Source organism: Apiotrichum porosum, assembly GCF_003942205.1.
Source record: "Apiotrichum porosum strain DSM 27194 chromosome Unknown scaffold_5, whole genome shotgun sequence".
Lineage (NCBI taxonomy): Eukaryota > Fungi > Basidiomycota > Tremellomycetes > Trichosporonales > Trichosporonaceae > Apiotrichum > Apiotrichum porosum.
Genome location: NW_021167112.1, coordinates 914138 through 926194, shown reverse-complemented (window position 1 = coordinate 926194; position 12057 = coordinate 914138). Strand labels below are relative to the sequence as shown.

The 12057-nt window shown below is 57.4% G+C and overlaps 6 protein-coding genes and 3 non-coding genes across 9 annotated transcripts; 4 read left to right on the top strand and 5 right to left on the bottom strand.

The window, feature by feature from the left end:
• Positions 1-165: 165 nt before the first annotated feature.
• Positions 166-851, bottom strand: EHS24_007625 (uncharacterized protein; the record flags this gene model as incomplete). Its single annotated transcript, XM_028622972.1, has 2 exons — positions 166-683; positions 731-851. 2 exons carry the CDS (start codon positions 849-851, stop codon positions 166-168), a joined length of 639 nt encoding a protein of 212 aa, XP_028476865.1.
• A 289-nt stretch (positions 852-1140) lies between these two features.
• Positions 1141-1230, top strand: EHS24_007624. The gene has a single exon. It is a non-coding gene; the product is annotated as a tRNA-Asp (tRNA).
• A 251-nt stretch (positions 1231-1481) lies between these two features.
• On the bottom strand, positions 1482-2199 carry EHS24_007623 (uncharacterized protein; the record flags this gene model as incomplete). The annotated part of the gene is made up of 2 exons (XM_028622971.1): positions 1482-2041; positions 2088-2199. The coding sequence occupies 2 exons, from the start codon at positions 2197-2199 to the stop codon at positions 1482-1484; spliced, it is 672 nt and encodes a 223-aa protein (XP_028476864.1).
• A 422-nt stretch (positions 2200-2621) lies between these two features.
• EHS24_007622 (uncharacterized protein) lies at positions 2622-3440 on the bottom strand (the record flags this gene model as incomplete). The annotated part of the gene is made up of 2 exons (XM_028622970.1): positions 2622-3250; positions 3299-3440. The coding sequence occupies 2 exons, from the start codon at positions 3438-3440 to the stop codon at positions 2622-2624; spliced, it is 771 nt and encodes a 256-aa protein (XP_028476863.1).
• Positions 3441-3951: 511 nt separating this feature from the next.
• Positions 3952-4053, top strand: EHS24_007621. Its single transcript has one exon. It is a non-coding gene; the product is annotated as a tRNA-Met (tRNA).
• Positions 4054-4158: 105 nt separating this feature from the next.
• Positions 4159-4279, top strand: EHS24_007620. The gene has a single exon. It is a non-coding gene; the product is annotated as a tRNA-Phe (tRNA).
• Positions 4280-4498: 219 nt separating this feature from the next.
• Positions 4499-5154, bottom strand: EHS24_007619 (uncharacterized protein; the record flags this gene model as incomplete). The annotated part of the gene is made up of 2 exons (XM_028622969.1): positions 4499-5046; positions 5088-5154. 2 exons carry the CDS (start codon positions 5152-5154, stop codon positions 4499-4501), a joined length of 615 nt encoding a protein of 204 aa, XP_028476862.1.
• A 645-nt stretch (positions 5155-5799) lies between these two features.
• On the bottom strand, positions 5800-8312 carry EHS24_007618 (uncharacterized protein; the record flags this gene model as incomplete). The annotated part of the gene is made up of 9 exons (XM_028622968.1): positions 5800-5918; positions 5957-6064; positions 6111-6378; positions 6420-6701; positions 6738-7045; positions 7086-7551; positions 7591-7848; positions 7888-8099; positions 8150-8312. The coding sequence occupies 9 exons, from the start codon at positions 8310-8312 to the stop codon at positions 5800-5802; spliced, it is 2184 nt and encodes a 727-aa protein (XP_028476861.1).
• Positions 8313-8584: 272 nt separating this feature from the next.
• Positions 8585-11388, top strand: EHS24_007617 (uncharacterized protein; the record flags this gene model as incomplete). Its single annotated transcript, XM_028622967.1, has 2 exons — positions 8585-9458; positions 9509-11388. 2 exons carry the CDS (start codon positions 8585-8587, stop codon positions 11386-11388), a joined length of 2754 nt encoding a protein of 917 aa, XP_028476860.1.
• Positions 11389-12057: the final 669 nt, after the last annotated feature.

The window sequence follows — 12057 nt, the reverse complement described above, 5'->3', positions numbered from 1 at the left end:
GATTGCACTCACAAGTACCCAGTATATGCCGTGCAGGCGCCACCGCATGTGACGGACGCTCAAGGGTTATACATAGACACTGGCTAGAGACCGAAACATAGTTCGTAATAACGAGAAAATGTGTACGCCTGAGCAAGAACTGAAGTGGTCCAAAGGGGAATAAGTTCACTTGCGGGTAGTACAGGCGGAGGACAAGGTGCGAAGGTGCTCCACCTTGGTCGTCATCCTAGTGGCGATGGCGTCGCTGTCGGCAAGGTATTCGATGAGTGCAGTGACGTGGCCTGTCCGCAGCACGAGAAGTTCCTCCTGATAGGCAATGTGAAGCGTGATCTCGTTTCTCAGCTGAGTGATATTTTGATGACTGTCGTGAAGAATCTGTTGAAGGCTAGAAGCATCGTTGCCAGTGACGTATTTGACGAGCTCATCGCGTTCGTGGTACAGGCGGAGGAGAAGATTCTGCATGTCGGTGACACTGGACACGAGATGGGCGATGCTGGCCTCCATCGATCTCACGTGGGCGGTCAGAGTCTCGTTACTGATCTTCCCGACCGAGAGTTTCGTCGTCCACTGGTCAAACTGTGGGTCATGCTGAGCCCCAGTGTGAATGGACAAGATAAGGGCGTCCAAAGTTTGCTCATCGGCTTCTAGGTATTCCTTGTGCTGGTAAAAGAGGGCCTTTTGCGCTTGCAGGGCTGTCCGTCAGCATCACGTTTGGTAAATTGCCACCCACCAGCCGTGCCGTCCACGTTGATGATTGTGGGGCGGTCCTCCATCGCAGCCTCCTGGGCGCGGAAGGATATCTGCTCAAATTCTCTTACCGACATGAGAACCTGTAGCTGAAGAGAGAACATGTTGAGCGAAGGACAAGTGTGTGAAAGGGAGGAGAATGGAACACCACGACGGCAAGTCTTGTTTGTTGTGGCGCGACGATGGTGGAGGAACGCGGCACCAGAAATGCCCTTGCAATCACCCACCGTTCTGAGGCCGCTACAATGGTGCCTACACCTCCAAATGCATCCAAACCCACTCTTCGTGGACTATACCATGCACCACATGCCGCTCTGCCTCTACAGAATCCACAAATCGCGCTGAAAAGATGGTCTCCGAAAGGGGCCACAATTGGAAAAGACAAATATAAAATTCTTGATCGTATAACGGTTAGTATGCTCGCTTGTCACTGCAATTCTGCACTGATCGCGGGAGATCGGAGTTCGATTCTCCGTCAGGAAGTTTCTTTTTGACTTTTGAAAGCGTTCAGTCGATGCGGTTGGTGGAAGAACGGGACTGACGCTTGCCTGTGTGACCGGTGTCAGTGGGCGGAAAGTATCAGTAGTGGTGCACCGTGTTCACTGGCCATCAAAACTGGGAGCACATACATGCATTATTCCAACCCTGTGGACTAGGAGGAAGGGAACTGGTGTCTACCGGATGCGAGAAATCAGAAGAAATGGCCTGTGTACACGATTGAGACCTGATGGCTACTATGTGTCGTGGCGGCCTAGGGTACGACAGTGAGCCTTAAGGGTCTCGACCTTGGCGATGCTGCGATCGATGATCTTTTCGCGGTTGTTTGCGAGGTCGATGACGAAGTTGTGCCGGTTGGTGAGGAGCCTGGCAAACTCCTTCATGATTGCGACCTCTGTCTTCCTTTCCTCAAACTTGCGTCTGATTGCCGGATTCATGGCTTCCGTCATGACCTTTATGACCACCAGGATGGGACCTGGGGTATCGTCTGGGAAGGTCGCGGGCGAGTCGATGTGCTTTTCGAACTCCGCCACCTCTTTCTCCTTGGCCACGATATCGGCTTGAAGGCTCTTGAGGACCATGCGCTCTTCAACGATGGACGCCTTGAGTGTCTGAATATCGCTCTTCCTGTCGGCGAGGTTCTCAGCCCAGATATTCAGGTCGGCCATTGGCGGGAAGCACCACCTGGCCTCCGGGGAAGGGTCGTCGATTTCCTTGACTGCTCCGTCGATGGTGGCCTCATTGGTGATGATCTGTGATGCTTCTTGCTTATACATTGCTTTCTCCTGTTTGAGAGCTAAGGATGTCAGAGGGAATACGTGTGAAAGGTGATGTGAACATACAGATGGCTCCCTCCTTGGTGATGTATTCGAGTTGGCCTTCGAGGGCGACACTTTTGGCGCCCTTGAACACCTCCCCGAGCGTCGTGTAAGATGGGGCATCAGTGACCTGCATTGTCGGTGGATGGCGAGGTGGAGAGAGAGAGAGAGTCAAGTGGGAAAACAGGTGTTAATTGTGGGAAGCACCCTATACACGCGACGCTGGCCACGTGCTGCGCCCTCGAACCGCGAACCGCGCACAGCCAGCCGTACATACACCGTGGGTGGCGCGCCGGCGGACGTTGTCTGGCCCCGTATCGGACAGTGTTTTCATGGCTGTGCTGCCGTTCTCAGTCTCCACTGGCCACTGAACAGACATTTGCGTGTGCATGCCAACAAACAAGACTACGGGTGAAGAAAAGGAAGGAAAACTGTACACAAATAAAGCAGTTGCCGTATGGCCCTTTAGAACAAGAAGTATCAGGCGTTGCGATAACCCGTCGGGAGCCTGACGTTTACATGCCGAAGGGGTTCAGTTCCACTGTTCTAACAGAAAATTCACGCCTTGGCCTTCGTTTTGTCTTTCTTGTCGCCCGGCAGACCGTTCTGGAGGTCGTTCTGGAGGTTGAGGTTGCGGCGGTAAAGCACAAGTTTTTCGATCTTGGGAAGGGTCCGCTGGATAATCTCTTGACGGCAATACGCCAGGTCGTTGATACAATTAGTGCGGTTGGTACACAGCTTGTGGACCAGCCTCCACGTGGCCAGTTCCAGTTTCTTGTGGGGGAGGTCGCTCGCGGTCGCCTCGGCGGACGCGGGGCGCGTCCGCGCAGCTCCAATGAGATCCTCAGGCCCCTCCGTCCCGTTAGAGACACCCGAAACGACGTCCTCGCGCCCCGTGGCAGCGGCAGACTCCATTTGGACGACTTCCTTTTCGAGATCGATAATGCTGGCTTGGAACGTTTTCAGACGGCGCCGGTCTTTGAGCATGGCGTTCTTGACTGCCTGGACTCCTTTATTGAGCTCAGTAAGATCCTTTGACCAGTGGTATATGGTCGATAGATCTGGAAACTCCATGTCGGCGGGGGAGGGAAAGTTGCTGAGGCTTCGGACGTGAAAGTCAACCGTCATTTCGAGGGACTGGAGTTGCGTGGAGACCCATCGGTACATCTCTCGTTCGGCCCCGATGGCTGCGACAGGTGAGTTCGGGATGTCTCGAAGTGGAATGGGCCACCTACCAGGTGGTCCCTCGGTGCTGAAGTAGGCAAAATGGTCATGGAAGGGGATGCTGTAGGCGTACGTGATCACCTCGGGCAGGGACCCAAACGCCGCGTATGGTGGTGGGTATCCCATTTCAAGGAGTGGGGGAGGGTACTCCATGTTGGCGGATAAGTCTTGTTTGAGGGGAATAGAGAAGTTTGAAGAAAAGAAGCGGACGACGGATGCACAACAAGGCATGGCCATGGCCCCTGCGCTGCCTGCGCCCCTCTGACACACATATCGCCGAACCCGTGGGGTGGCCATTTGCTTCTCCCGTGTGCATGAGCGTGTGGTGCAGCTGTCCAAAGCAAATTATTTCATGGTTAAAACTGGCTATTTACCACTATCTGTGTCCAGCAGGTGCAGATGGGTATCAGAGCGTACATGTACAAAGATGAAAGAAATAGGAGAGAAAATGATGAAAATTCCCCGAAAATAGACTCCTCGGCGACTTGCTGCTCTGTTGCCATCGCCTGCCGAGCTTCCTTGGGAATCACATGGTCCGTTTAGAATGGTGTTGCACTTACTGTTGCCTGCGGATGTCGTGAACACGGCGTGCAGCTTCCTGGCGTCGACGTCGCAGCGCTTTCCTCGGGAAATATAAGCAGGCGCCACAAATGGCAGACGTGTGGCTTCTATCGTCTAGATGGTTAGGACGTAGGTCTCATACGACAAGTGTGAGCTCGAATCACGAGTACATCCTGCAACCAGAGTTCGAGTCTCTGTGGAGGCACACGAGCAGCTGCTCTTGAGCAAGCTGGTCCTTTTGCACCTTTCAAAGTGCTGGGGGCAAGTGGAAACCGGTCAACAGCTGTCGGGGAATGTGGTTGCCATGATCGGAGACATAGCTCAGCTGGGAGAGCGAGCGACTGAAGTTCAGTCATCAGACCTGGCGTGGATCAAAATATGGTTCACGCTTGGACATCGCTAGGTCGGGTGTTCAATCCACTCTGGCTCCAATCAGTAGCTGTTCAGTTCAAGGACAGCATCTCTTTTTTTGCCTCGAGAGGGTTAAAGGTAGTGGAGGTGGTTGAGGGATGCAGCGGGAAATAATGTCGCCGAGTTTTACAGACTGTTCCCGAAAAGCGCCATCTGAAGCCGTATCCTTTTTATCCTGATCGGTTCCAGGTACATACGTCCAGTGCAATGCGGGCGTTTGGTGTTTAGGAAGCGTCGGTTTACTGCGTTCCAAGGCGGTAGGCGCGGAGCTTCTCAACTTTGACAATGCTGCGGTCGATAATCTCTTCGCGATTCGTGGCCAGGTCCATCATGAAGTTGATGCGGCGAGTACAAAGGGGCAGCATTTCCTTCTGGATGGGCAGCTGGCGCTCCCTCTCCTTGGTATTCGAGATTGCAGCGTTCATAATGAGTGGCATCATGTGCTGCAGCATGACGGCGGGCATGTTGTCGGACATATTGAGTCCGTCGCGGTCAAGCTCCTCAGCGGCTTTGGGGAGCTCGGCAATTAGCTTCTGGCTCTCTGCAATGTCCTCCTGGACCTTCTTTATGCCGACGGCACGGGCGGTGTTAAGGAGTGCCTTGAGACGGGTGATCGCATCCTTTTTCTTGGTGAGGTCGCCAGCCCACTGGTCAAGAATCTGCAGTGTCGGGACAGACGAGGCGTACTTGGGAATACGGAGAAAGGCGAGAGCCGTGTCAATAGTCTTTTCGTTGGTCTTGAGTTCAGTAGCGCGGTTCTTGTACCACTCTTTCTCAGCCTGGAGGGCTTGTGGGTCAGCGAGACTCTGTTCCACAACCCTGACGTACCGACGGGTCCCTCCTTCTTGATGTAGGCGAGGCGGTCCTCCAAAGGGATCTTCTCGGAGCGCTCCATCACATCCTCGATATTGGTGAACGTGGGAAAGGCGGGGCGGTACTCGATCACAAGCGACAATGAATGGGATGGTTGAGAGGAATGGCGTTGTTGCAAGAATTGTGTGCGCTGTGTGGAACGTGAGAAAGAGCCAGGTGGACGCCCTGTGCCAAGAGTGTGTGGTACTGTATGGCACCGCGCACTCAGCGATCCCAGCGATCCCAGCGATCCCAGCGACGCCGTGACCCCGCACCACGCCAGGCCACCCAACACCGACGTAGTATTCTGGTGTTTTGGTGGTTTATATGTTTGGTAAAGTATCGTTGAGTGGGTGCTTGTATCCTTCAGGCTCGGTTGGAAGTGGAAAATTGGGGAAATACCCAACAAATGGCGTCACAGTGTTCCGAGGCATAACCCTCACTGGCAGGCATTATCGGGCAAGAGCAGAACTGGAGATCTGGAGAGGGAGTAGTGACGAAATATGGGGGGCCGGATATGCAAGCACTGTCTGTACCTTATCAACGCGTGGGAGGTCCCAAAGAAAGTTGTCCCAAAGTTTTGGGCTGGCGCTCCCTCACGCCTGCTTTCTGATCTCTCCGGAGCCAAGCGAAGCACATAACATGCAAAAGTCTAAGTATGTACAGTCTAGTATGTATTGCCCCAGCCTCAAGCCGAAAACACCTCCAGAGCCAGCGGGTAGGACCTGCCCTGGACATCCTGCAGCTCAAGGACGGGTACACCGGTCCAGCACACCCCACGGGCCTCGGCCTGCTTGATAATCGGTTCTGGGTAGGTGAGTGACTGGCCGCTTTAACGAACCTACCAAGAGAAGGTTGCACGCTGGCGAGGTGGTATGCGCGGATGGTCGTTGCGCGCGACAGGACGGCGGCGACCTGAGGGACGGCGGTGAGCTCGGGCAGACCGGCCGTGTCTGAGCGGGTCAGTAATAAGTCTGTGGATTTGCCACGTGTACCCACCCGGGAGAAAGATGGCTGCGCGGGCACCCTGGCGCTTCCTAGGAGCCTGGCAGGTCTCCCAGTACGCTCCTCGCACGTCGCCCTTGGCATAGACGCCCGTGAGCTCGTTCTCGTCTTCCTCGTCGTCATCGTCGTCACCGTCAACGGGCTGTGCGGCGCCTTCGTATCCCTGTCGTCCAGAGTGGACGTTGACCTGGTACTCGACCAGCGCTCCGCGTGGGAGCTCGGTGGAACGCGCAAAGATGACTGGGGTACCTGCCCATCCGTTCTGACGGGTCAGCTCAATATGATCGTTTATCGCCCACCCACCTCGGAAGACCACGCCGCCCAAGCTCGCTGAGAGACTGCTGGTCCCTCCCTGCCACACCCCTCGTTCCGTGCCCACCATGCCACGCAGCTCTCGGCCCAGCCGTTCCATCCGCCACCGGTTGAGTTGGGGTTACGCAACACCTCGACAATCTTGCGAACGTGTTGGAGAGCGAGGGCCGCCTGGTGGGGGTAGGGACTCGCGGGAGGCGGAGGGTATGGAGCAAATGTGAGCGATGCGGGCTGGAGGGGGATCTGGCCCGCAATGTGCAGGCGGCTATTGACCTGAAGGTTAGCACAGCATGCCGTTTTCTGACCCACCATCACGGCCTGGGAGTATGGGCCAATGTTTGCCGGTGCCCAGTAGCTCATTCCCTGGACATGGAGAGCGGAGCGGCCACCAACGAGTGAGGTTCCATCGTCCGCGGCATCATCAAAGCCGACTACTTCGATTCGGATGTTTTGCCCTGCTGGGAGAGGGACTCCGACACAGGCGCGAGAAGGAGGGGACGTGCCAAAGTACTTGACATAGGCTGCGTTGGCCGCGGGGAAGAGCGCCATTTGGGAGAGGAGGAGGGTGATATGGGTGGCGTGGAGTGGGAGAGACAGGCCCTCGGTGTTTAAGCGCTCTGTATAGCTGTCAGACAATGCGCAGGAGTAACTACTCACCTTTAATAGCGTCGAAGCACGCTGAGAGTTCCTCGCCAACCGATTGGCCGTTACGGCTATCACCCTCAGCCGATATGGTGAACCAGCGTCCATTGCGCCCAAAGCGCTCTCCACCCGGGCTTGATTCGGCCTGGCCCTTCTCGACAATCTCTTCACCGATAACAACCTTTGCGTCGTCGTTCTGCTCGTACAGCTCTCGGCTGACCTCATCGAGGCCCTCCAAGCCCTCCTCCTCGTCAAGACCCAAGAGCTCACGCAGCTCAGTAACGGTAGGTTTGGTCCAACCGTCCTTGGGCTCGAGCTCGGCGTCCTCGATGCGAAGGTAGGCGACAGGGTACGGCTCCGGGTCGGTGATAACAACTTCTGACTTGGTGATGTTGATGCGCTTGGAGAAGAGGGGGCAGTCGAGGGTCAGAGTCTCGTACTCTCCACCTTCGCCAGCAGGGTGGGCTCCATACTGGGCTTGCTGCAGGTTAGCGTCCATGTCGTACATGCCTAACCTCACCAAGCGAGTCAGCAGAGGGAGGAGCTGGCCGAGCGATTTGCCGACACATTTGACACCGAGGCCGACTCCCGCGACTTTGACGAGGATGGCATTCAAACCACTGCTGACCATACGAGTGACAAGTGGAAGTTGTTCGCTCTGCCAAAGGTACGCGAGCGAAGTAAGCCCGAGCCTCTGGCAGACGTGCTCAATGCGCAGGCGTTGGTAGTTGGACAAGATGGCGCCGGACGAGATGGCAGTCGCCTCGGGGTGAAGTGCCTGACACGTTAGACCACCGGATGATGTCCACAAACCTACCATGATCTTCTTGAGGAGAACAGTGAGATCCTCAGTCTCGTCACCTTCCATGCCCGAGCCGTCGCCGCCACGCTCGCGCGATCCGTACTCGGCGCCCTTTTCGACTGCACCACCCGTGATGACGTGCGAGTAGTGGGGGAGACCCATGGCGTCCGCAATTAGAGGCGGAAGAGACGTGCCTACCGACTGGTACATGTGCGAGTCGAGCTCATCTGAGGGGGCCGTCAGCGAAAATGTTGCCTCGTCGTCGAGCCTTGCTCACCGATATTGGCTGGGGGTGTGAGAGTTGCGAGAGCGACAATCTCGTGACCGTTGGCGACTGTGTGCATGAGGTTGAAGCAGCTGTCCTTGCCACCGGAGACAAGTCCGATGACCTTGTGCTTTGTGCCCGGGAGGACTGGTGTCGCTGTGCTGCTCGACGCCATGGCTGTGGGTGTGCTGTAGATGGAGGATATGGTGCGCCTGATGAGAGAGACTATTTTGATGGAGAAGCCCTCCACCAGAGCCAAAGAAAATGGAGATTGGAGATTGTCCGTCATTTTTGCTTCCGCTGGGGGGGTTGTGTGCTGATCTTCGATCGCGCGGAACGGGCGGACAGACGAGACACACAAAGCACACAAAGGATACGAGTGTTCTACCTCTCTCTCGTCTCTACTGTTACTCGTCTCCTATAAACAACAATTGAAACGGCACGGCAATGTCCCCGCCAACGGGCTCGTCGAGCTCCACAACACAGTGGCACAGCGTCAGCCCCTTGACACGCCCACTCTCCATCTCCATCCTTGAACTCGCCCCCACGTCCGTCACCCTCGCCCTCACACGATCCCCGCCTTCGGCTCCAGGACCGTCGTCCGCGACAAGCCTGCACCACCTCACACAGCATCTCGCGCACTCGCATCACGCTCACGCCCACCCTCATTTGCACGGCAGCCATGGACACGCAGCAGGCGGTGCCTCGTCTGGGGGTGCGTCCAGCTCAAGTAATGGCGTGACACACTCGAACAGCAAGAAGAAGAAAAAGAAGCGCCATTCCAACGCGCACACCCACCACGCGGGCGACAGCGACGACGCAGCAGACGATGGTGATGATGATGGCAATGCCATCCCCGGAGCGTATCCCTACTCGTCAATGCTCTCCGATGGACAAACGTTCAAAGACATGCTGAGTCACGGTGTCGTTGTCACTCTGGACGGCATGCCATGGTCGCGTATCGTCGCACACGTGAGCGACGACGAGGACGAGGACGGAGGGGTTCCAGGAACAAGCGATGATGAAGGCGACTGGGAGGATGAGTGGGATCACCATGGCGATGGCACCGAGGAAGGACTCGCCAACTCGAGCTGCACCGAGCACGGCCAGCTCCCCCGTCGCCGCAGACGCCAACGGCCTTTGGGTGCAGACCAGACTAGGCCCGCTGGATCTCCTCGAACTAAGCCCACGGAGAAGCCGGATCGTGGACCCCGATGGGATCGCGAACGTGCCGTTGTCGTCGTATATGATCTCGACCCCAGCAAGGAGCACGAGATTGAGCTGCAGATTGTCGGCCTCGCCGGCGAGATCAAGGAGAGCAGTGAGTTGCGCGCACGATCCTCCAATATGGTTCGGTAACTGACAATACAGTCCCCGTTTCCAACACTATCCTTATCTCCCCGCTGCCTACCACCGGCTCATCGCTGCACCCCCGCTCGCGTGCCAACTCGCTACGTTCGAGGTCGCGTCCCAGGTCCCGATCCAACTCGATCAACACCGCACCCGTCCACCCCGTTCCCTCTCCACTGGGCACTGAGATCCCCTCGTCTCCTGGCCGTTCCTCAACTCCGCTCCCTGACGAGCGCGTTGTGCCGACTTCGATTCTTAGCCCAATCGACGCGCAGACTGCGCAGACACGCCACCTCATTGCGGCAGCACATGCCGAGCGCGAACACCTCCAGCTCCAGATCAAGGAGGCCCGCAAGACGGCCCAGCGCTCTGAGGCGTCGTTGCGCACCGAAATTGAGTCGATGAAGAAGAGCAATGAGAAGGCCGGCAGCAGCGACCAACGCAACAAGCAGAAATACCTGGCCCTCCAAGAACAGGTCAAGCAGGGCTGGGCCGGTTCCGAGACTGCCAACACTGAGACTGGAGAGGTCAAGGCTGCGATGCCTGCTCTTGAGGCCCGTCTTGCTGCCGTCAACACCGATCTGGAGGCTGTGCACGCCGACTGGATGGCTGTCAAGGAAACCGAAGAAGACGCGCGCGAGGCCGACAGGAAGAACCGCGCCGACGAGGACCGCAAGTTGGCCGAGGTTAACAGCAAGATTGACAAGGCGCGTGCACGCAAGGACAAGAAGGAGGCCGAGCGCACCGAGCTGTTGAAACGTCTCGAGGACCTGGAACACCAGCGCGAAGAGATTGAGCGCAAGGCCGATGAGGAGAAGACGATGCGTCGCGCAGGTTACTACCCTGGTTTGCGCTGGGAACAGGCCCAGGCCCAAGCCCAGGCTAGTGGTGTCGGTGGCCCTGGCGGTGCTGCCGTCCCTGGCGAGTTTGGTGCTGGCGGTGGGGCCTTTGCCGAACGTGGTGGCAGCCTGTCTGCTCGCCCCAGCATGAACAACATTGGCACTGCTGGCGGGTTTGGCAGCACCGGAACCGGCTTCCGTCCTCGCGGCGGCTTCACCCATCGCTACCCGTCTGGTGGCCGTCAACAGGCTCCCCCGGCCCAACCCAGTCCCACCCTGAACCAAACGTTCTTCCCACCCAACGCACCAACGTCACCGGTGTGGAATACGACCATGTCCAAGCCCAATGCAACCAACACTCGCGGAAGTGGTGGCGGCAGCGGCACCAATCCAGCTGCTGCTCCCTTCCTGCCGTCTGGATTCTCCAACACGGCTGGAGGTGGCCCCGCATCCAACGCCAGTGGCACGTTTGACCCGGCACTCCACACTGCATTCATGCCTCCCCAGCTCCAGCACCGGATCTATCTGCCCAACAGCGTCCGCCCACGCCCGACCCCCAACTTCCACCCTCCGCCGAGCGTCCTCGCTGAGCAGCAAGCCCAGGCCGCCTCATCCTCTGGGTCGAGCTCAAACTCGTCGCTTGTCTCGCCCACGGGAGGATCAGGCAGCGTCAAGCCCTCGCCACTTTCACCTGCGTTCCCGCCTCTCCCCACCCACTCTCCACCTACGTCACGCGCTTCGACCGCTTCCAACTCTGCCGGCGGCCCAAGTCTCGCGTCAATTGTCACAAGGGCAGTGTTGGCCCCTACCAGCAACGCCCTGGTCGTCGGCGCTGGCCCGGGCCCGATCGGGACTGGCGGAGGACGGTCCCCGACATCTCCACAGAACCACTCGCAACACGGCCACAACAACGGTGGCGGCAAAGAGTTCCCACCGCTCTCTCCCACGGCCGTGCCCTTCCAGTCGCCGGCGCACACCACGCCGACACGCGTGACACCACCGCCGGGCATGCATGCCGCCGGGTGGGGTGCAGTCGGTTCCGCAGTGGACGGCGGTGCGTAGGATCCTCGGCATTGCGGATCCCGGTGGAGCGCAGCATGCGGCGATGAGCGTCTGTGAGCTGCGCATGCAGAGCATGATTCATGAAACATGGACCATGGGGTGCTGTACGGGTCGTCTGTGCGCAGCGCGCAGTGGCCGCAGTAGTGACAGCTGCGATATGAGTGCCGCATGACTGCGCATTGGTGCTGGAAGTCCAGGTCTCAGGTGTACAGGAGTTCTGCTTTCTATTTAGTCTTGAGGGGTTGAGGGGTGGAGGCGGTGCCTAAGTTTTTTTGTTTTGTTTTGTTTTCTTGCCTCCCATCGTCGTAAGGGACGATGTGCTGGGAATGAAAAGATCTGTGAATGTATGCTTTTGCTTTAATCTAACAAACGCACATACATGCAGGCATGCATGCTCAGAGCTCAGATCTGCCCAGTGCAAAAGGACGGACATGGCAGAGACGGCGCACAGGACGCATTTTTTATGGCGGTACAGCGCTTCCGACTGCGGTCAACTTTTTGGAGCGACGCGTCAGAAGCCCTGCTTTTCCGTGCACGTGGGGGGCAGCGCAAGAGGCCGAGTCCCCCTGCGCGTTCTGGTTGTCAGGCCATGGCCCATGGACTATGATGCCATGCGATGCACAGCCATACATGTATGCGCATCATCCGCGCAGCATTCAACCTTTCTGC